We start from the raw sequence: 23,699 nt of genomic DNA on the forward strand, positions 1-23,699 counted from the left end.
TGCAGGCAAAACATCTATACACATAAAAAATTAACAAAGATTTAAAATGAAGAAAGCTAGCAGACTGAGCAAAGAGTGAGGCAGAAAGCCAAGCTCCTCCATGGTCTCTGCTTCCGTTCCTGCCCTGACTTCCTGCAGTGATGGGACTGTGGTCAGCAAGTATAAGTCACATAAACCCTCTCCTCCCAACATTGCTTTTGGTCAGCGTTGTTGTGGGATAAACTTTTTGTGCATTGTGAAGAAGTGTCTCTGCCAAGGAACCTTCCGATTGGTTTAATAACGAGCTGAAAAGCCAATAGCTAGGCAGGGGAGGGTAGGTGGGACTTCCCAGAAGCCACAGGAACTCTGAGAAGAGAGGTGAGATTCGCCAGCTGGACACGGAGGAAGAGGGATGCATGGTGCTGAGGAGAGGTAATGAGTCACATGGCAGAATGGTTAATTTAGGTTGTAAGAGCTAGCGGGAAACAAGGCTGAGCTAAGGCTGAGATGTCATAATTAACAAGTCATCTCCGTGTCATTGTGTGACCTGCTACCAAGCACTAGCACAGCGGCAGGCAGCAACCTGGGAAACTGACACGTGGCGGATCTGATGAGGAACCTCGAATTCAGCCTTTTGAGCTGGTATCGCTACTCCGTGATAAAAACAAGAGGTGAGGGAATGCGTCCTGGAAGTGAGGGGTGGAACTGAGCTGTGCACTTCCGGCCAGCCGGAAAGCAGAGGAACAGACAGAGAGAAGCCCCCCCCCCAGGACAACACCCTCCCACCCCATGGCCTACTTCCTCTTCCTCCTGAAGGTTCCAGAACCTCACAGAACCCAGTGCCATACGCCCATGGGAGACGCTTCCATTCAAACCACAGCACAACGTGTTATGCTCATGAAGACAAAAATGTGGGAACATAACGAGAAATAATAAAAGATAAATATGCAGGGGCTAGAGAGATGGCTCAGGGGCTAAGATCATGTACTTCACCACCAGAGGACCTGAGTTCAATTCCCAGCACCATGTCACATGGCTCACAACTGCTTGTAACTCTAGTTCCAGGCCAGAGCCTCTGTGGGCACCAGCCTTCCTGTGTGCATAGACTTACACATAATAAAAAGTAATAAAAAGATTAAGAATACAGGAACAGCCAGGCAGTGGTGGTGCATGCCTTTAATCCCAGCACTCTGGAGGCAGAGGCAGGAGGATCTCTGTGAGTTCAAGGCCAGCCTGGTCTACAGAGTGAGTTTCAGATCAGCCAGGGATACACAGAGAAACCCTGTCTCAACAAACAAAAAACAAACAACAAAGACAAGGACTTTACTTATTTATTGACTGATTGATTGGTTGGTTGGTTGGTTGGTTGGTTGGTTGGTTGGTTGGCTGGCTGGTTAGTTTTTGAAGCACGGTTTCTCTGTGTAGCCCTGGTGTCCTGGACTCAATCTGTAGACCAGGCTGCCTTGAGCTTAGAGATCTACTCCCTGCCTCTGCCTCCCACTGCACACAGCTTTTGATGACCACTTCTAAAATATGATTTAAGCTAGGATAGAACATTTGCCTAGCGTGTGCAAGGCTGAGTTCAATTTCCAGTATTTAAAAAAAAATCTTGAATTATTTAGTTTGTTATTGTTTTGTTTGTTAAAGGTAAGGACTCAGTTGAGCGGTGGTGGCGAATGCCTTTAATCCCAGCCCTCAGAGGCAGACGGATCTCTGAGTTTGAGACCAGCCTGGTCTACAAAGTGAGTTCCAGGACAGCCAGAACTACATGAGGAAATTCTGTCTTAATTAAACAAACAAATAAACAAAAAAAGAATAAAAAAAGACAAGGACTCAGTAAGCCCAGGCTATCCTCAGGCCAAAAATAGCCTTGGGTTTCTGATGTTGCTGCCTCCGCCTCCCAAGGTCCCACCACACCACGCAGGGCTAATGCGGCCCTTCGGATGGAGCGCAGGCCTCTGTGCATGTTAGGCAGGTACTTTTCCAGCTGAACCCCACAACGCTAGCACCCCAGTGTAATTTTAAAAGTGACAACCATGCAGTGCCCCTCACAGGGCTGACTTTCCAGGGCGCAGCCCACCCTCCATACCTTGAAGTGCCGTTCCACAGTGGACAGGAAGCGCACATTGTCCGAGGCCTCCATGTGGAGCTTGAACAACTCCGTCAGGACAGGCTGCACATTGGCCGTGAGCATGGATTCGGCTTCCTTGATCACATCCAAGACCTTCCTAACGAAGGGAAGCTTCGTCTGCTCATAGAGGGCGCTCAGCGTGGCATTTCTTTCTCTCCAGAACTCAATTTCAGCCAGAGGCCCATTGCCCTGGGAGAGACGGGAGCACACAGACAGCGCTTGCTGTAACTGGGTGGACACCTGTGGGCATTTCTACAGTACCCATCCGTTTTCCACCTGCTCCGGGCAGGCTGGACAGTACAGGGCTTCTGGGTGGAGATCTCATCTGGCATGGTTCAATCAGTCGATCTCAGGACTCTAGGGAAGGCAAGACGAGGAGCCTGCCCTTCCTGGTGGTGCCCACGGACCAGAAACTACATATCACTGATGCAGAGGAAGCAGCCTCAGGGGACAGCCTTAGTCCCACCAGCATCATTTAGGGAAGTCGCAAACTGAGAGAGACACTGGCTCTCACGGAGACCTTCCCTGGGACAGTGGGCTGCAGGCCCCGTACAGGTTACCTGGGGCGTCTTCTTTAGCTGGTTCTCCAAGGCAGATGAAATCTGGTTCAGCCAGTTGATCACACACTGCTCCAAAGACTCCACCATCTCCGCGTTGGCCACCAGCTCGGACACCTCCCCCTCCACACTGATGCTGGGCATCTCCAGCTTGATCTCACCTGGTGGAGAATGACTCGTTAACGTTCAGGTTCATCAGCCAGCTCTGCTTTCCCATTGGTCAGGCGACCAGCCTGTCCCCTCCTCTGTCTCTGCCTGGTTCTCTTTCACAGGGGTGTGGTTAAAACCCTCTGCTGAACGGCCCAGTGGTTAAGTCCCATCAAAGTGAAGTCAAGATAATGAATTGGTTTTTTCTTTCTTCTTTCTTCCTTTTTTTTGTTTTGTTTTGTTTTGTTTTGTTGTTTTTTTTTTTGTCGAGACGGGTTTCTCTGTAGCTTTGGAGCCTGTCCTGGAACTAGCTCTTGTAGACCAGGCTGGCCTCGAACTCACAGAGATCCACCTGCCTCTGCCTCCCAAGTGCTGGGATTAAAGGTGTGCGCCACCACCGCCTGGCGGTTTTTAAACATAAAGCAAAGAAAAGAAAACCAGGACAATCTCTTGCGCCCGTCCTTTCCAGCTTGGGCCCGGCAGAATGGCTCCCGCAAAGAAGGGCCATTCTGTCTTCAACGAGGTGGTGACCCAAGAGTACACCATCAACATTCACAAGCTCATCCATGGTGTGGGCTTCAAGAAGTGTGCTCCTAGGTCACTCAAAGAAATCTGGAAATTTGCCATGAAGGAAATGGGGACTCCAGATGTGCGGATTGATACCAGGCTCAATAAAGCCGTTTGGGCCAAAGGAATAAGGAGTGTTCCATACCGTATCTGGGTACATTTGTCCAGAAAACAGATGAGGACTCACCAAGCAAACGCTACATATTGGTAACTTACATGCCTGTTACCACATTCAAAAATCTACAGACAGTCAATGTGGATGAGAACTAAACTACTGAATCTCAAATAAAGTTGGAGAACTGAAAGAAAGAAAGAAAGAAAGAAAGAAAGAAAGAAAGAAAAAAAGAAAGAAAGAAAGAAAGAAAAAAGAAAACCAGCCTACAAATCACAATCCCAGAGAACTTAGACAACAATGTGGACACTAAGAGAGACTTACATAGATCCAATCTACATGGGAAGTCGAAAGTAGAAAAAGACAAAATCTCCTGAGTAAATTGGGAGCATGGGGACCTTGGGAGGGGGTTGAAGGGAGGGGAGAAGAAGGAAGGGAGTGGAGAAAATATATAGCTCAATAAAGACTATTTAAAAATTAAAATAAATAAGTAAAAAGAAACCCCCCACCCCCCACCCCAAAAAAAGCAATGAGAATAAGTGGTCTCAGCAAGGAAAGCTCCAAACTGAGGAACACTTCAGGCAGGTAAAACACCAGAGCCAGGGAGATGCCTCCGTGGGCTAAAGTGCTCTCCATAGCTTAAGGACAGGAATTCCGATCTCTGGAATTCATTTATGAACCAAGAACAATGGTTCATGCCCAGAATCCCAAGGCGGAGACAGGCGATCCCTGGGGCTCGGTGACCAACAAGGCTAGATTGGTGAGGACTGAGAGATACTGTATCGAAAAAGAAATAAAGGAAACCTAAAGAATCTGCACTCACAGGTGTGCCCACACCCCACCAACACACACAGCTACACCCCTGACTGCCCCCACACACGGGAGTTAAGAAAAGAGGGGATTCTCTAGAGTTCTGGTCCCACGTCGCCGGCTCTCCTGGCTAAACACTCTGTCACCTTTTCCTTGGCTGGGTCTCTAAACATGAGCACCCAGTTCAACTCCACTCCCCCACCCGCCAGCCTCTTGCGTCCTTGGTCCCTGATTGTCACACCTGCTTCCCATTACCCCAGGCTCTGGAACTCAGGGAAGGGGAAGGGATCAGGCAGGTGCAGTGGGTCGCCTGAATACCACAGCAGTGGCTGCCTGCAGCTTTCTGATGAGACCCAGTGCTGCCTCCTCTAGGCCGCCCCCATGGTTTCCCGGCGCTCTTGTAGAGACCTTAGCAGCTTATTGAGCTCCACCTTCTACTACAGTTGGGCGCGCCTGGGGACGCCCAGTCGCCACGGGGATTCCACCATCGTACTTCCGAACAAGTCCGTTTCCAGCGAACATATAAATGAGGGTCGCTGGGCTGGGGATGCGGTTCAGAGGGTAGAGCTCTTGCTTGGCATATGCACAGCCCGTGGTTCAAACCCCAGGACTGTATAAACTGAGCTTGGCAGTATGTCTGTAATATAGCTGAAGTGGAGGCAGAAGGATCAGAAACCGAAAGTCATGCTCAACTGTATGTCACTGATCTGGACTACAGGACACCTTCTCTTCAAAACAACATCTGGGCATTGGGGTGCGTGCTTTTAATCCCTGCACTGAGAAGGCAGACGTAGGTGGATCTCTACGGGTTCCAAACCAATCTGGGATACATAGTGAGACCCTGTCTCAAAAAGGGGGGGAGGGGCCAAGAGAGATGAGACAGCTCAGTTTCTTTTTTTTTTTTTTAACGGCTTATTTAACTTTATTTTATGTGCATTGGTGTGAAGGTGTCAGATCCCCTGGAAGTGGATTTTTTCAAACAGTTGTGAGCTGCCATGTGGGTGCTGGAATTGAACCTGGGTCCTCAGCAAGAGCAGTCAGTGCTCTTAACAGCTGAGCCATCTCTCCAGCCCCCAATGGCTCAGTTTTTAGGAGCTGCTTTTCCAGAGGGCCTGAGTTCGATTCCCAGCACGGGCCTAAGTCTCAGTGGCGTGAAACTCGAGTTCCAGGGGGTTCCAGTGCCCTCTTCTGGTATCTGTGGTACTGCATGCAGACATACAGGCAAACAAACACCCAATACACATAAAATAATGTTCAAAAATGCCACAAATTGTTGGGTGGTGGTGGTGCACGCCTTTAATCCCAACACTTGAGAGGCAGAGTCAGGCAAATCTCTGAGTTCCAAGATGGCTAGGACTACACAGAGAAATCCTGTCACAAAAAAACAAACAAACAAACACACACACAAAAAAAAATCACAAATTAAGGCAGTTAAATCTCTGAGTTCAAGGCCAGCCTAGTCTACAGAGCAAGTTCCAGGGCAGGTTCCAAAGCTACACAGAGAAACCTTGTCTCAAAAACAAACAAACAAACAAACAAATCACAAATTCAAACAAAAAAAGCCTGCTGAACTTTTGCATTGTTTTCCTAAGACGTATTAGTTCTTCACAGATGGGGAGGGTAGGGGGCAGAGCCGACCGACCTTCAAGCTGCTGCATAGTCCTTTGGATATGGTTCGCAAACTTCTGGAGATTCATTAGGAATTCATCGCGTATCAGCTGGATGCTGTGGTACTCCACCGTTTCCCCAGGCATGCTGGGCAACTCTGATGTGTCGAAAGAAAACTCTTGGATGTCTGCAGCTGTCCCCGGGCCTGGCTCCGACTTGTGCTGGTTGAACGACAGCGCGGGCATGAAAACCTGCAAATGCACAGCCATTCGTGTGGTTAAGTCGCCCTGGGGGTCTCCAGCTGTCTGTCAGGTTGGCAGATGTGCAAGCTGGCACTGGGCACTCCTGGATGCTCAACATTCAGGAGGTTGAAACAGGAGGATTGCGGTTCAAGGCAGCCTGGGCTACAAATTGAGACAAGGATTTTTGTCACTACGAAAGTCTCAAAGGACACCCCAATTTGCTGGTTATGTAACGGGTGGTCAATTAGGAAGGTCAATTAGAATGAATTTTGCTTTGCTCTGAGGTTATTATTTTAAAAATTTATTTATTATGTATACAGTATTCTGCCTGCATGCATGCCTTATGCCAGTAGAGGGCACCAGATATCATTTAGATGGTTGTGAGCTACCGTGTGGTTGCTGGGAATTGAACTCAGGACCTCTGACAGAACAGCCAGTGCTTTTAACCTCTGAGCCATCTCTCCACCCCTGAGGTTATTTTATAATGAACAACTTGATCTTCTTTAAGCAGCCAGCATCTCTGTTCTCAGAAGTCACCAAGCTGTGAACCCAGCACATGAGAGGCAGAGGCAGAGGCAGGAGGACTGCCCATGAAGTCAAAGTCAGCCTGGGCTACAGAGTGAATTCCAGGCCAACCTGAGCTATAGAGAAAAGACACTGTCTTAAAACAAGCATAGGTTACCAAATGAATGAGCACATACAGCTAGTGACCTCCTATCCCACATCTCTCCAAGGCTAAACTCTTTGGCCTTTCTTTGGAAGCAGGGGACTGTCCTGGAGATGCCAGGGTCTCTGTAGGACCCACGGTTACCTGGCAGATGACGTCCCTCAGGAAGCGCAGCACTTGAGAGTTTATGATCCCATACTCCATGGTCTCTGGCATCATTTCCATTGCTTCCTTCATGTCGCTGGCTTCAGGGATGGCATCTAACCCGAGAGAGACCCAGAGCATGGAGTCAGTGGGTGATAAGGGCGCTCCCAGGTGTCTCAGAGTCTCTCCCTCCTCTCAGGGGCTCTGGTGACACAGTCAGAAGACAGACTGATCTGGGTCTAAGCAAGCCCTGAGCAAATGAAACTAAACTATGTCTCACTGGACTTTTAAGCTGGTTTTTATTTTGCTTTGTTTTTTGGTTGTTGGAGTCAGGGTTCCTCTGTGTAGCCCTGGCTGTCCTGGAACTCTCTCTGTAGACCAGGCTGGCCTCAAACTCACAGAGATCCTCCTGCCTCTGCCTTCCTAGTGCTGGGATTAGAGGCATGCGCCACCGCCACCCAGGGAAGTTGTTGGAAGACTCTGGGTTTTAAAACTGGACCATCCTTTACATTCTAGTATTAACAAGGTATCTTGGGGACAAGAAATTGAAAGGTTCTATTTTAAAAGTTATCTATGTAGGAGCTGACGAGATGGCTCAGCCAGTAAGAGCACTGACTGCTCTTGCAGAGGCTGTGAGTAGATTCCCAGCACCCGCTGGTTCTCACAACCATCTTTAACTCCCGTACCGGGAGAGTCAATGCCTTCTTCTGATGTTTAGGGGCCCCAGGCATGCATACGGTGCGCTAAAACATGCATACACATAAAATAAAAAGAAATCTTAAAACACACATACGACTTTAGGGTTGAAGAGCTGGCTCAGTGGTCCAAGCACTTGCCAGACACACTCGACATCAAGGGTTGGTATCTCGGGAAACCTGTGTAAATGCCAGGTGGATGTGTGGCCCACCATAATTCCAGTCGTGGAAGGGAGAGAAAGGGGATGCCCAGAACAAGGCGGCTAATAAGACTAGTCATGCCAACGTCCTCTGTGCCCAACGTCAGCCTTGCCTGCCACACGCATATGCCCCTCCACATGTACATGTGTAACACACACACACACACACACACACACACACAGAGCAAAGGTACCTTTTGTGCTTCTGAGGAAGAATACCACAGTCTGTTCCAGAAACTCCTCGGGGATGGGGGTGCAGCGCACAAGCAGATCCAGCCTGTTGATGATGCGCTTTACGAGCCTCTGAAACACACGGGGCACCGTTGGACTGGCAGGTGCCTGCTCTGCAGAGCCCACTCATCTCCAGCACGGAGGATCTCATTCCGGACTACAGCGGCCCCAAAAGAGCTACTTCACATCCAGCCCACGGGCCCTGAGTCTGCAGCTTCTGCTGGGCAGCCCAGGGACAACTGAGCCGGTGACCTTAGCAGAGCTGGCGGCAGGCTTGGAGGGGCGGGGCCCATTGAGAGAAACCGGCTGCCTCTGGCTAGTTAGTTGGTTTGTTGTTTCTGGGACTTCGGGCTGGCACACATTAAGTATTCCTTTCTAAAAGATTGATTTCTTGGGATTGGAGAGAGGGTTCTGCAGTTAAGAGCACTGGCTGGTCTTCCCGAGGACCCAGGTGCAGTCCCCAGCACCCACGTGATGGTTCACAACCACCTGTAACTCCAGTTCCAAGGTGTCCTGGCCTCTGAAGACACCGGGCATGCATGTGGTGCACAGTCATATGTGCGGGCAAAACACTCACACAAATAAAATAATAAAGTAAAATTTACATATATAAACAAATGTTTGAGGTTTTTAAAGATTTCTTGATTTCCTGTGTATAAGTGCATGGCCTGCATGCTTGTCTGTGTACCGTGTGTGGCACTATCTATGTCTTCCTCCTTTCTCTGTCAGCCAAAACTGCTTCTGGGACAGAGGGTGCTCTGGGAAATCTCAACACAAGATTCTGGAATCCCCGCTCTAACACATGGTCTCACATGCTCTGTGCCTGTCACCCTGCCTTATGAGAGCCCCCTGAGTCACTCTACCATCAAGCTAGAGAGTAGGGCACACCTTGCCGGACGGTTTCTCTGTGCGCTCACTGTTCAGGTCATCATCATCCACACCGAACAGGGAGGGCGTCATGGATTCGTTTCTCAGCTTCGAATTCCTGGCTATAAAAACACAATGCGATGAGTTGAGAAGGCCAAGGTTTCCCACCAGCCAGATGCCTTCGAATGGTACCTCCTGTCCTCCATCATATGCTCTGCAAAGGACAGGAGTGTGGCTGTCACCAGAGTCCACACACCCAAAATCCTCCCTGAGGCTCACAGGTATATATATATCCTGGCTGTGGAGCCCAGCAGGCGATTTCTCCAAGTTGGGGTGCGTGTGCCTGTGTGTGTTAACCTTACACGAGGTTTATGAGTAAGAGTCACACTAGGGGTTCTAACTCAGCAGTAGACACTTGTCTAGTGTGTGCAAGGCCCTGAGTTCCATTTTCAACGCTGCAAAACGAACAGCCAGGTGTGGTGGTGCACCAGGTCACCCAGCACTCCAGAGGTGGAGAAAGGACGATCAGAAGTTCAAGGTCTTCTTTGGTTACAGAATTCAAGGCCAGCCTGGGCTATAGGAGACCTTGTCTCAAAAAATATAGAGATGATAGCTGAAATATTTCAGAGGTTAAGAGCACTTGCTGTTATTCGAGGGGACCTGGGTTTTGTTCCCAGCACCCACACGGCAGCTCACGACTATCTGTCACTCCAGTTCCCTGTCTTCAGACGCCCTCTTCTGGATTCCATGGGTATTGCATACACATAGTGCACATACACACATGCAACTGCCAAAAACACACTCAGGGATATGCTTAGTGTCACAGGAGATAGTTAAAGCTGGGCTGGGGTAGTAAGAAGGCCGCTTGTTTGTTTCCTGGCTGCCCAGACTCCCAAAACAACCACACAGAAACTGTATTAGTTAAATCACTGTTTGTCCTATTAGCTCTAACTTCTTATTGGCTAGCTTTTACATCTTAATCTGACCCATTTTCATTATTTTATATTTTACCACGAGGCTCGTGGCCTACCAGCAAGGTTCTAAGCATGTCTGTCTCCAGTGGTGACTCCATGGGTTCTCCTGACTCCACCTTCTTTCTCCCAGCATTCAGTTTAGTTTTTCCTGCCTAGTTCTGCTCTACCCTATCACAGGCCCAAAACAGCTTCTTTATTAACCAATGATATTCACAGCATACAGAGGGAAAATCCCACATCACGCTGGGGTTGAGATGATCAATGGCTCAGTTGGAAAAGTGTTTCCAGTATAAGCCTGAGGAACTGAACTCAAACCCAGCACTGTAGAAAGGCAAGTGTGGGGGTACATGCTTGCAATTCCAGCACTGGGAAGGCTGAGACAGAAGGACCACTGTGGCTCACTGGCCAGCCTAGCCTAGCCTAGTAAGTGAGTTCCAGGACAGTGAGAGATCTTGTCTCTGAGAACATGGCAGACAGCTCCAGAGGAACAACACCTAAGGCTATCCTGTGCCCTCCATAGCTGCATGTGAATGTATGCAGTTTTATATGCACCCACACACAGCACGCTTACCTGTGTGGGTGCATGTGTGTGAAAGTGTACACACACATACCAATAAATAAACTATTAATGCTGAGTTTTATGTAGCATGAATAATAAAAACCCAGAGACAGACATTGGGGTTCATCCTGAAGATCAGAAAAACAAAGCAGCCAGCTACTAGAGAGCTCTCATCTCTATGAAATCTTCAGCCTGAAAGAGAGCGAGTTCCTGCCTTACATTCCTCTCTAGTGCTGGAATTAAAGGGATGCACCATCATCACCTGGCCTCTGTGACTAACTAGTGTGGCTGTGGCTACTGAGATGAAAGGTGTGTGCCACCACTGTCTGACCTGTATGGCTGACTAGTGTGGCAGTTTTGTGTTTTATTTTTCGGACAAGCTTTATTTATTAAAATACAAATGAAATATCACTACATTTCTCCTTTTGACTAAAATTAAAAAGGAAGGCTATACTAATATAAGAAAACTACATAAAATAAATACAATAATATACATAATATATACAGGCAATAAATAAATCATCAATATCTAGTCCATTTGCATTTAACAAATTTAGAGAAAATACTCTATATCTGTCCTACCTTGGTGAGTCCAAAGTCTTGTACCTAATTTACTTTCTATCATAACTTGTATTCTGTGTCTGGTAAACAAGGAAAACTATCACTTTTTAGTCTTCAACTCCCTCAGAGACCTAAGAAGGAAATGGTATTAACTGAGTAAGCAGGAAGTGTGAGAAATGACAGAACAGCCGGCTGCCTGAACAGTCACCCAATGTTGGGGCACCATCTTCAGTAGACAGGCCTGGACAGACATTTCTGTGAAGCAGGATATTCTAAAGGGCTGTCCCTCCTTGTCTTGACAATGTTTGACAGTCACTCTCTTTTGTGTCCTGCTTGTCCAATTAGGACAGCATACTGTCAGCAGTTGAGGCAAGGACACTTTCTTGCCACAAAGGAAGTAAACTTCATGTGGAGTTTCAATAACTATTATCTTCTCTGAAGCAGATTGGTGCTGCCAGGAGCAGATATATCTGATTGTCATTTTTTTTTTAAAAAAAAGAACAAACCCATGTGATTAAAACATCTAAATATATGCCATATTCTGTAGATCTCTGAAGTGTTTGAAATGACCTATCTAAAATGTATTTTGTTTGACCTGGCAAATATACCTAATGTGACTACAAGTTCAATTATAACAGGTGGACAGAATCATAAGGACTTTGTTCCATTTTTTAAAAATTTTCTAATTTGTAACCTGCCTTTTCTGACTTATTTGCATCAGGATAGAATGTAGGGACATCCCAATGAGGGGAAGGATCCAATTAGTTCTCTTTCTAAGTTGAATTCTCTTACTTTTGGGATAGTTGTTGCTAATCCCTCCCTCAAAAATTATTACAGACTCTTTGCCAGGGTTCACTTTCTTCCCATAATTTGTCAATTTCACCATTATTAAAAGGCACTATAATTTCTGCTGGGTCTATTACTGCTAATTGATAAAGTCTCAATTTCCTTTTTAGAATTAACTCAGAGACCTTTTCCACATAAGTTTTTAATTTTTTACTCAGTTTATGTGGTAAAAAGATCCATTCTAAAATAAATCTTCTCTCTACATTAAAATTCCTGTAGGGAAATGTTTGGATGCCAATATGACCAGACTGCTGTTAAGATTCAGATCCACACAATCCACATGTGCCTATGCACTTTCTCTTCAATCAAAGTCAATTCTATCTCAGCCTTGGCTGATAATTCCCTGGGACTATTTAAGTCCTTGTCACCATCTAAGGTTTTGTTTAAATTAATCAGGTTATCAGGACCTAGTCCAGTAGTGCACCATAGATGGGAAATGTCCCCAAGCAAACTTTGGAAGTCATTAAGAGTCTGCAATCAATCTCTCCTAATTTGCACCTTTTGGAATCTAATTTTTATAAACCTATTTTATAGCCTAAATAATTAATAGAATCTCCTCTTTGTATTTTTTTCAGGAGCAATTTGTAATCCCAACAGGCAATTTTTTTAACTTCTTCAAACATTCTTTCTAAAGTATCTACATTTGAATCAAATAGCAAAATGCTGTCCACGTAATGATAAACTAGAGATTCAGGAAATTGCTTTCATATCATTTCCAATGGCTGACTTACAAAATATTGGCACAGGGTAGGCCTATTTAACATTCCTTATGGGAAAACCTCTCATTGATATCTTTTAGCAGGCAGAAATAAGAAAGCTCTTTGAAGGCAAATTTTTCTGTCTTTTTCTTGTAAAGGTATAGTGAAAAAACAATCTTTTAAAACAATAACTATAAGAGGCCATCCTGTAGGCAATAGGGAAGGCAAAGGAATGCCAGACTGTAGAGAGCCCATTGGCTGAATCACCTTATTAACAGCTCTTAGATCTGTGACCATTCTCCATTTTCCAGATTTTTTTTAACAACAAATACATTATAATTCCAAGGGCTGGTTGGTTCTTCAATATGTTGAGCATCTAGTTGTTCCTGTACCAGCTGTTCTAAAGCCTGCAGTTTCTCTGTTGTTAAAGGCCATTGTTTAATCCATACAGGTTTGTCTGTCAACCATCTTAAAGGTGGGGCTGTTGGTGTCTTTGAAATATCAGCAGCTGTTGGGCCCAGTTCTGTACAACCTGAATGGTTGGTGACTGTTCTTTATAAAATCTTTTAATATTTTCCCAGAAACATACATTGATTTATGGCTTTTTTTTCTAAGATTGGGGGAATGTTAATCTGAATATTCTATTGCTGTAACAAATCCTGTCCCCACAAACTCATTGCTATATTAACTACGTATGGTTTCAATATGGTTCAATATTCATATGGTTTCAATATTCCTCTCTGACCCTCTGGCCCTAAGCATTCGACCCATCTCCTGCTCTGCTTTACCTGAGATAAAGTTCCAGTCCCTAAAAACTGAACATTTACATACTGAAGGGGTCAATTTGGATGCCAAGATTCTGATGAAATTATTAGGTTACACCCATACCTTTGTCTGCCTGACCTTCAATGACATCATCATTTATTCATTCGTATTTTTAATTTTGGTCTATGTTCATTTATCTAACTTTGCCAAAATCCTCACTTTATGATTTATCCTGAATTTTTTGTTCTTTCTTCTATAATTGTTCTGTTATCCAGAGCAGTATGGTTTCTTACAATAGGCATTAGGTTCTTTAATTGCTCTGGAAAGGAGTTTCCTCTAAAATGGCAGGAAATGACTAAACCAAATTTGGCATAGAGGCCTGTAAGAGGCCCTCGCGGAGTTTCCCAGTGGTAAAGGACGAACGTGAATATTCCTCCTTGACCTACAATTCAATAGTCCAAACCTTTGCCATACCTTCTGCATAATCCAGAAGGGAGGGGCCTTCTGGGTGGTTTACTCTTAGAAAAAAAAAACATTGTTTCTAGGAATGCCCTGTCTACAATCCCTTTTAAGGTGACCTTATTTGCCACAATTATAACTTTTGACATTTTGATGTTTCTTCAACCCTCTGGAAATCACCTCTCCTATCCATGTATCATCATCTTCATGAGATTCGATATTAATTGTATTCTGCTACATCCACGGCTGTCACGCCGGTGTAGGAGAAATGCTGACTGGACGGACTGTTGCCGTAGAATTGGGGCCTGCACTTCATGGAGTTGCGTCCCAGGCTGTCCCTTGGCAATCAGCTGTGGTCATGATGCCACCTGAGTCGCCATTTGCACGGACTCGACCTCGCTGCCCTTGGCGCCGATATGGCTGTCTTTTCCTTGTCTTTCTATTCTTTGTGATTCTTGCATCTTACCAACAGATCAGATTATTCCAGGAAGTTGTGGATACAAACAAGACTGCTGAGGACATTTTAAGCTCTGCCCCACCATTTATTCAAGCCTTTAAGGAAATAGCTAGTTCTGGGAATTGGGGCTCATCATTAGGATAATTCCTTGATGATATGGAGCAAAAGGAGTTACTCTTACTAGGAGAAACCTTAGAAGCCTTCTGCAGGAAAACAGTTGCAGCAGTCCCCATTAGACATTTGCCTGGGGAATACGTGCAGTTGCAAACAGGAGGCCTATGAAGCCTTTCTTGTGGGCAGAAAAAGACCTAGACTGATAACAACATCTGAGCCTGAGAATTAGGAAGGGAGGAGAGTTGAGGTCAATGGTGTGAGACGAGTTTCAGAGAAGTTTGAGATCATGGCTTTGAAATTTCCTAGCAGAAAGTTTTCCCAGGAAGATAGTGGCCTTCCCATCTCCCACCCAGGATATTCTGAGCACAAGGTCACTTAGCTCAACCCAGCCAGCCACCTGGTACAGGCTGATAAAGATGGCCTGGCTCAAGGGCAGTGACCTCTCTGAAGGCAAGAAAAAGAGTTTATTTAACAAAATATGAAAGAGCAAAAGTCCTTGTACCCATGCCAAAGCATCTTCAAAGATTCTCTTTGTAAACTGTTTTATGCTGTTCTTTTCTATTTTATGATCTGATGATGTATGCCTTTGCCAAGTTCTTTGATTGTAAAAGAATATAAAACCTTGCGCTGAAAAAAGTAAAGTTGCAGCAGCATATTCAACCACATTGAATGTGTCTGTCTGTCATTTCCTTGCTGATTCCTGAATTCTTCTGAGCCTTCGCCCTGTTTTCCCTCGGTCTGAATGCCTCCACGAGAGGCGGTCCGTGGCAGGTGGCGCCTGAACAGGGACTTGAAGGACAGGTAATCTTTCTCTTTTCTTTTCTTTTTTTCCTTTGTTAGTTTTCGGGAACGGTTCTTACCAGGGAACTGCAGTCCCGCTGGTAAAGGATCATCAGTTAAGAGTAAGCAATCACAGGAAACCATGGGGCAGTCCATGATGGATACCTCACCAGTCCAAAGAATGGCTTCATAAGTCCAAAGAATGGCTTATGCTGCAGCTATGAAGGGTCAGAAATTCAGCGCCTATGTTAAAAAGACATAGGGAGGAGGTGTAAGAGACTCCTCATCCCCCACTTGTTATAATTGTGGGAAACCAGGGCATCTGCAGAAGGCCCAAAAGAACAGGCCAAAGAGGCCCTCTCCCAGGTAATTGTCAAAGATGTCAAAAAGGGAGACATTGGAAAAATGAATGTAAATCCAAGTTCCATAAGGATGGAACGCTTTTAGATAAGAATAAAAATAAACATAAAAATAAAAATAAAACCAGGCAAATATAAAACAAAAAGTCTGAAATTATGATCACAGAAAAGTTAACAAAAATTTTTTTAAAAAAGGGGGCATTAGCAGCTAAGGACACTTTCTGTGCCTCTTTTCTTTTTTGAGCTAAGTTCTTCACTGTGATAACACTCAAGGTCTCTTCTGCTGGCCAGCAGTTTCCTCTCCTAACTCTTTCCTGTCCTGATACTGCTTATAAATTTTAAAAAACAATTAATTTTAGAACAAATGTTAAAGATGCATTATGCTTCCATATTGTCTAAAAACCAAAAAAGACAAAAAACTAAAATAATAATAATATAATAATAATAAATAAAAATAATAAAAGGGGTTTGTTTAAAAGTGTCTGGCTTAACCAATAAAACAAAGATTGAGAAAGGAGCCAAACCTAGAAATTACAAAAGGTATATAAAATGTCACAAAAGGTAATAAGAGGCCAAAAAATATTTGCTGTAATTTCTTGTATCTGAATGTTTAATGGTTAATTCTGGTTTTAAAAGGCTCTATTTGTCTTGTGAAAGGGTCATGGTTATTTCTTTTATGTATGCTTGTTTTATTAAAAAATTAATCTTTGGTAATTGTAAGTTTTGTATTTGTAATTTTTCTCTGAGCTCTGGTCACTAGATCCAGGTTTACAAAAAATTTGGATGTCTTTTCGATATAAATAATGCTTTCTCCACATTCAGCTAAGAAATTATATTTAAGACTCGCTTTTATCTTGGCAGTTATTTTTTGCAATAGAATATTTAAATGTTCTGACTTATACAATTTTTGAGAATTTTTTATGTCTCAAAAATAAAACACAAATACTTATAAAATGTTTCATATTGTTAATGTTTAGATTTTAGCCTCATTGTCTTTGCTAAAAATGATTAATTTGGGGCTGGAGAGATGGCTCAGTGGTTAAGAGCATTGCCTGCTCTTCCAAAGGTCCTGAGTTCAATTCCCGGCAACCACATGGTGGCTCATAACCATCTGTAATGAGGTCTGGTGTCCTCTTCTGGCCTGCAGACATACACACAGACAGAATATTGTATACATAATAAATAAATAAATAATTAAAAAAAAAAAAAAAAAAAAAAAAAAAAAATGATTAATTTAAAGGTTCACTCTAACAAAAATATGGTATATACTTCTGGTTTGTTAAAAATATAAGTTAATAATTAATTATTCTCAAAGTACTGATATAAGTATGGGGATAAGCCTTATGTAGTTCCCTATATATGTTTTAAAGCTTAAAACAAATAATTTAGAATAATAAAGTCTGCCTAATCAGAAATACCTGGACAGCCCTAAATAATTCAAAAATCTATAGAAAATGGCATTTAAAATAAAGTTTAAAAAGCTTATATCAGATAGAGACTCTGAGATCCTAACAGTGACCCAAGGTCTCCAAAGAAGACTATGGGACACCACGATGTCTCCACCTGGATAATAACGATGCTGACCACTGGGTAAGATGACCCCCAGTGCAACAGCGGCTGCCAGGACCCGGTCCAGACCATGGACAAACAGTAGGACCTTGGAGAATTGATTGCACCACTTTTGCCTAGACAAAGTAAGGCCAGTCTTCTCCATGTCCCTCTTCCACAGAAACCAATCAATCACCTTACGGGTCTGATAAAGCCTGCTGTTCCGATACTTATGCCTCCAATGCTATGAAGACCTGGGTATGACTATATATGGGCTGGTCTCTGTTATCTTTCTGTTTTGTTTATACTTAAATATAATTTATTTATCCTTCTAAGATCTCTGAGTGTATTAATGGCTAGGCCACCTATAACACCAGTATAAAAGTAAAAAGGATATTTAGATCCTTCCGCAAAGCTATAGCCAGTTTGTTAGCTCATTATATATAAAGGTCTAAAGATATAAAAATTCATAAACATTAAGGGTCTAAAAAGTAATTTAAGATAATTCTAATAAACAATAAAACAATGACTATATACAGTTTGGGTTACAAGCTCAAGATTCTCGATGTTTTTGCTGGAACTCAAGGGTAAAAGTCTACTTTTACTGTTTTATAGATATTTGTTATTTGCTATTTCTATAATACAGATTTTAAAATGGGCCTAAAAGTTTCAAATGTATTAACTTCTGTTCCTAGTTTAAATTTGTCTCTACAGGTTTCCCCTTGGTTGGCAGACACAAACAAGCATTAATTGCTGCCTACAACCTGCTCCAAATGACTGTGGACCATGGACTTGCTAAAAACTGATGTGGACCAGTCTAGCTGATATGAATGCTCCCTGGCTCTTCAACAAAGTCCACAAACCAAATGTTCCTAAAATTTTCTCTTTTTGACTAGCATTTCACCTTTGTTAACCCTTGACAACGTCACCCCAAAGTCAGCTGGAAGCAGCTAAAAGAATAATACATCGCCCTGATTCTACCACGGTCTGAGTGGCTCCCCTGAGCCGGTCCGTGGCAGTATCCATTCCTCCAAAGGTGCTGGCCTTGCCTTTAATGGCCTAATTATCCTTTTGCATAGAAAATTACCATTTTTCAAAAGTCAGCGATTCAACTATTATTTGTTTAGCTTCTGTATTTGGTAACATTCCATTACTGCTGGAGTCGATCTTTATAAGAAATCTGTAAGGCTTCCTCTGGGCCCTGTATAGCTTTAGTAAATGACTCAATTTTCTTTACTATTTCTCAAATTCTGTCTCAAGCACTCAAAGCTGCTGCATGGCATAAATCCAGGGTGTGGTCATCATGTAGGGACTGCCTTTCTATAGTAGCCTTGTCTCATTCTCCAAGAATTTGATCTTGGGAGAATTCCCTACCTCTAGCTTTACTCTGCTATACTCTGGTCAATAACCTTAGCCTCTTCTCTGAAACACTTACTTCATTGTCATTGTGGACCAGGCTCTGAAACAGCTTTACCTAAATCTATCCAGTCTATAGGGATAATTCTATTACAAACTGACCACAAGTTTAGCATTTGCATCACAAAGGGTGAATGCATGCCACATGAAACTGTTGCTTCCTTGAATCTCCTTAAATCTAACATTGGCACAGGAGTTCAGTTAGCTGGAACAGCGGCTCTGCCATTTGGCAATTCCTGTAAGGTTACAGGATTTATTAAAGTTGGTTGTCTGAATACTTTAGGCTGTTCCTCTCTATCCTTATAATGCTATGCTGTAATTGGTTCCTCTGTCTGGATTTTAATATCTCTATGATCTGTTTTAATAGATTTTTCTAAGGCCTGTATCACTCAGATTAACCAACCTTTTTGGTGATGAAACAAAAATGATAAATCTGATAATGTTTACAATTGACATTACATAAATCCCATCTAAATGAGATCTCCTCTCCATTTAACCGTTCCATTTTCAAACGGTCCAATGTCTTATCATACAGGGACATAATTCCCTCCATTATAATGGTGTTTCCCACTTTTTAATGTTGGGAAAACTTTCTCTTTTACCTAATTCCTCCCTATAAGAATTCCCAGTTGTCTTATCAAACTCACCACAGATGTTGATGAAGACATGAGGCTGATTGCTACTGTGTAGAACAGTAAAAGCCTGACTGGATTTGAAGGCAGCTGCCTAGTTTGGCAGTAGAGCAAGAAAGGGTTCAGGGAGAGCCTGCAACCCACAGGAGAGAGAGGGAGAGGGAGAAAGAGGGAGGGGCAGGGAGGGAGGGAGGGAGAAAGAGAGAGAGAGAGCTGCCTGAAGGCAGAACCAGTCAGTCTAGGACCAGCGACTCCTGTGGCCTTTGGAGCCCAGGAGCTTCTGGAGCTTGGGTGGCAACTGGAGACTGTTTTGGAGAGGCCACAACAGAAAAAGCCCAAACGTGCTCAGAGACTTGGGGAAAAAAGAAAAGAAAGTCAGCCTGGCTGGGGCTCCAGCCTGTGCCAGTGGCTTTTTCACGAATTCATACCCCAAATGTTGGGGACCAAATGTAATATGAATAATAAAAAGCCAGAGACAGATATTGGGTTCAACCTGAAGATCAGGAATGCAAAAGCAGCCAAGCCACTAGAGAGCTCTTAACTCTTTGAAATCTTCAGACTGAAAGAGAGCGAGTTCCTGTCTCATCCCACCTTGTATTCCTCTCTAGTACTGGGATTAAAGGCCTGCACCATCACCGCCACCTGGCCTCTATGTCGAACTAGTATGGCTGCTGGGATTAAAGGTGCATGTCACTGCTGCCTGGCCTGTATGGCTGGCTAGTGTGGCTGTTTTGCATTCTATTCTTCAGGCAAGCTTTATTAACTAAAACACAAATGACATATCTCTACAGTTTTATGCTATGGGTTTTGTTCCTTTGCTTTTTTAAGACAGAGTCTTAAAAGTAGCCCAGGCTAGATCAAACTTACTACTGAGGCCTTGTCTTAAAATAGAAAGAAAAAAGAATCCCTATTTTGTTCCTAAATTTGACCAACACACACACACACACACACACCCTGCTTCAATCTTTGCCTGGATAAGGGAAGTGGCAGTGTGAGTCCAGAGGGGGACTGGTGTGCCCACAAGCCAAGGGATGCTAGAGCCAGCAGCAGCTGAATGAGGTAAGGTGGGGTCATCCCTAGAGCTTCCAGAGGGGTATGACCCTGGGGACACCTTGGGCCTCTGGGCCTGAGACATTTCTGCTGTTTTCTGCTGTCCTACTAAGGCCATGTGACAGTAGTCCAGAGACCCTAGTGTGCATAGCCACCAACAGCTCCACAGACCCCCATGTAGAAGTGGCTTCTGTCCCTCCAGACACTCACTTGTCACCTTATCGGGACCCTCTTCTTTCTGAGATTCAGTCTCCTCTTCCTCCGCCTCCTCTTCAGGGATCACAGGAATTTCTTCTTTATGGATCCATAATGGGGAAGAAAATACAAAATAGTATTTATCCCCAAATGAGACAGTTGCCAAACCTTTGCTTTAAGTGGAGCCAAAGGGTAGGGGCACACCCCACAGGGGACTCGTAAATGTCACTGCAAAACATCATGGTGCTGGAGCCAGCATGGAAAGTTGGGTCGATTGAGAACAGGGTTAAGGGCACGCCTTGGCCTGGAAGAAATGCAAGCAGGCGGTATGAAAGCGGCTTGGTCCACCACACCATAGCATGTTCTGCAGCACTGGGCGCAGCCAGGAGACTGTTCCAATGAACCCAGCGTGCTGGTGAGGCCTGCAAGCCCTGGGCTCGGGAGGAAGAAACAGAAGTGTCAGGAGTTCAAGGCTAACTGCCCACTAATAGCAAGTTCAAGGCCAGTCTGGTCTACACCACGCCCTGCCTCGGAGATGCCCCAGGGGTGCACCTGGCAGAGTGAAGGCACCCAGGCAGGCAGCTGCAGTAAGAACAGACCCAGCAGGAGACAATCGCGGCTGCTAGCTGGGGCTCCTGAACATTGTAAGAAATTGAGGTCTTGGTGCAGAGCTTTTTGCTTTCTAAATATGTACAGAATCCCACTAGTGGGTCTGGAAATCTGTACTTTTGTTTGCAATGAATGGGCCTAACCAAGAGGCCTGGGATAACATGTTCCACCTGGGGAAGAAAATGAAGGCCGGGATGGTTAGATTCTAGGGAGGCTGAGGCAGGAGAGCTAAGAGTTTGAGGGTACCTTGAGCTACACAGTGAATTCCAGGCCAGACTGGGCTATGGGCCCCTGTCTCGCAATGTAATAAATGAGGAAGACAACGTAAATGAGAGCAGAGCGCAGTGTATCCTGACACTAGGTCCCTCCCGCTCTAATCTCTCTCTCTCCCTTTCCTGCCTCTCACTTGCTATGGTGATCCTGAACTTACCATGGTCCTTGGGTGATCCTATCTCAGCAGGGATTGCAGTCGGGCGGCACTTCGACCTGCTGCCACTTTTTAAAGTAGGGAGCTAGGCATGGAAGGTGAGCTCCCCTGAGCATCTGCAGACCCTGGCCTTGGGACCCTCCCTCTGGGAGGCATCTTACAGGACAAGAGATTCTGGGCCTCCTCTGTGTCCCCAGCAGATGTGCAACACTGAGCCCGCCGCTGAGAGCGAGGATGACAGCGTCCCCCTCTAAAGCCCCTGGTCGCATAGTAGGGCTAAATGCCAGCAGAGTGCTGACTGTAGGTTGGCCTTTGCCCAGGCTCACCAATCTCCACCTCCACCTCCTCGGGCACCATGACGCGGTAGAAGAAGAGCGTGGAGGCGCAGTCCTCGTCCGTTGCGTGGTTGAGGAAGTGAAGGATGAGGTCCTCCGCCTCACTGTCGTTGCGACTCAGCAGATCCTCGAACAGTTTGGGGTTGCTGAGGCCGAAGACCGTGTACACGCGGTCGCGCATCCACAGAACCCGCAGGTCGTCCATGGCGCAGACCTGAGTGGTGCAGGACTTAGGGAGGTCAGAGCCGGAGCCGGGCGGCGTCTGTGGCAACGGCGCCCATAGCAACGGGAACCTGGGCGATGGCGTCAGCGCAGGCAGCGCCAGCGTGGGGCTAAGGGCCCCCCATTCTGCAGTTAGGAAAGCTGAAGTGCGAGAAAGCTGGTTACTGAGGCGTGACAAGGGCACGGCTCTGAGGCGGAGCCAGGCGGAACTAGAAGCAGTGAGCTGTTGATGCAAACCTATACTTAGTTGGGAAAAGAGAATCTCAATGAGGAATTAACATCAGATGGGTCTATAGGACCTTTTCTTGCTTGCTGGTTGACGTAGGAGGGCCCAGCCAGTGCTGGACTGACCACTGAGCACGCCATGGGGAGCAAGTCAGCACGCAGTGCTCTCCTCCAAGGTCTTGCTTCAGGTCCTGCTGCGGCTTCTGCGCTTAATGATGGAGTATAACCTAGGATCAAATGATCCCTTTCTTCCCCCAGGTTGGTTTTGGTTGGTGTTTATCACAGCAACAGAAGCATACCAAGCAGGACAGGCAGGGGGGGACTGGTCTCACAGGCAGGCACTGTGAGAACACCTGTGTGTTCTAGGTAGGGCATGGGGAACACTAGTGGGGCCCTGGAAAGGGACTGGCTCTTCCTGGCATAGGGGGTTAGGGAGCAGGATCACAAGAAAACAAGACACTGGCATCTCAAAAATATAGATTTATTTGTCACTAGCAAAAGGGAGTTTCATACTGACAGATTAGTCCTTCATGCGTCTGCAGGACGCAGTCCTGACTGGCTCCCGTAGTCCCTGTGGACTTCGTGGTATTCGAGCAGAGCCAGGCAGCAGCAGTCCAGGGGCGGAGCAGATATCACTCCAAACTCCTGACTTACAGCATTAGGGCAGTTCGTAAGGTCTGCCTGGAGAGTATGGCACGCAGCAACCCCAGATTAAAAATTTCAGTAGAGAAATAAACAGCTGAAGCTTTTTTTGTGATTTTATTTCCCAAATGGTTCAAACTCTAAATCACAGCTTCATGCGTCTGCACGTAAGTTATCAGCGGATAGTCTATGGCCTATGCCAGAGCACTGGGCCCGAATGCCAGTACAGCCACTCCCAGTCAAGCCCAGCACTGCGTACCTGTAGTGCCAGCTGAGCGTCGAGGCAAGAGAGTCACAAGTCCAAGGCAGGCATAGGTGGCATTAAACATCTCGAAACATACAGACCCATTCTACAACTGGGGCCAGGAGAGGACTTGGAGGGAAACGGAATCCGTCCCAGGCTCCATGGTGGGAGAGTCCAATGCTCAAACCCCTTTGCATGCTTCTACTGGTCAGATCTCCTCTCCACCAGCAGAAGCCTGTGTGACACAGTGAACACCTGAACAGACGGCATGGCTGTTGTGATAGGGAGGACGGACATCACACCACCCAGGCAGTTGCTTGCGTCCCTCTGTATGATGCTATCAATTATATTTCCAGAGGGTTCACAAAAGGAGTAATTTGTTTATGTAATTACATTCCATATAGCTGTGACAGACTTCAGCCGAGAAGTCACTCTCTCACCTGGTAAGAGATGCTAGTTACAAGGGAAAAGTGGCCGCATCACAACTGCCAAGAAGGACAGTGAACATGGCCAAAACTGCATCTCCTGTAATTATCCCTGGAATCAGTTATCTCTGTGAGGACCAAAGACCCTGGGGGAACAGTAACGAGAGGGGGTGACAATGGATACTGTCAGGTATAACAAC

At 45.3% G+C, this 23,699-nt stretch overlaps 1 protein-coding gene across 1 annotated transcript in view; it reads right to left on the reverse strand.

Annotated features, from left to right (window-relative positions):
- The window catches only part of Dnah10 (dynein axonemal heavy chain 10), a 121,032-nt gene extending 99,021 nt beyond the window's left edge, over nucleotides 1-22,011 (reverse strand). The window contains exons 1-8 of the mRNA XM_087903640.1: nucleotides 21,733-22,011; nucleotides 20,386-20,469; nucleotides 8,979-9,079; nucleotides 8,054-8,162; nucleotides 6,965-7,080; nucleotides 5,946-6,162; nucleotides 2,671-2,828; nucleotides 2,069-2,299 (exon numbers count right to left, since the gene is read on the reverse strand). Of these exons, the coding sequence (XP_087759766.1) occupies nucleotides 2,069-2,299; nucleotides 2,671-2,828; nucleotides 5,946-6,162; nucleotides 6,965-7,080; nucleotides 8,054-8,162; nucleotides 8,979-9,079; nucleotides 20,386-20,469; nucleotides 21,733-21,946 (1,230 nt within the window). The 5' untranslated portion in view covers nucleotides 21,947-22,011. The remainder of the gene's footprint in view (nucleotides 1-2,068; nucleotides 2,300-2,670; nucleotides 2,829-5,945; nucleotides 6,163-6,964; nucleotides 7,081-8,053; nucleotides 8,163-8,978; nucleotides 9,080-20,385; nucleotides 20,470-21,732) is intronic.
- Nucleotides 22,012-23,699: the final 1,688 nt, after the last annotated feature.

Source organism: Myodes glareolus, chromosome 2, assembly GCF_982192425.1.
Source record: "Myodes glareolus chromosome 2, mMyoGla1.1, whole genome shotgun sequence".
In the NCBI taxonomy this organism is placed as follows: domain Eukaryota; kingdom Metazoa; phylum Chordata; class Mammalia; order Rodentia; family Cricetidae; genus Myodes; species Myodes glareolus.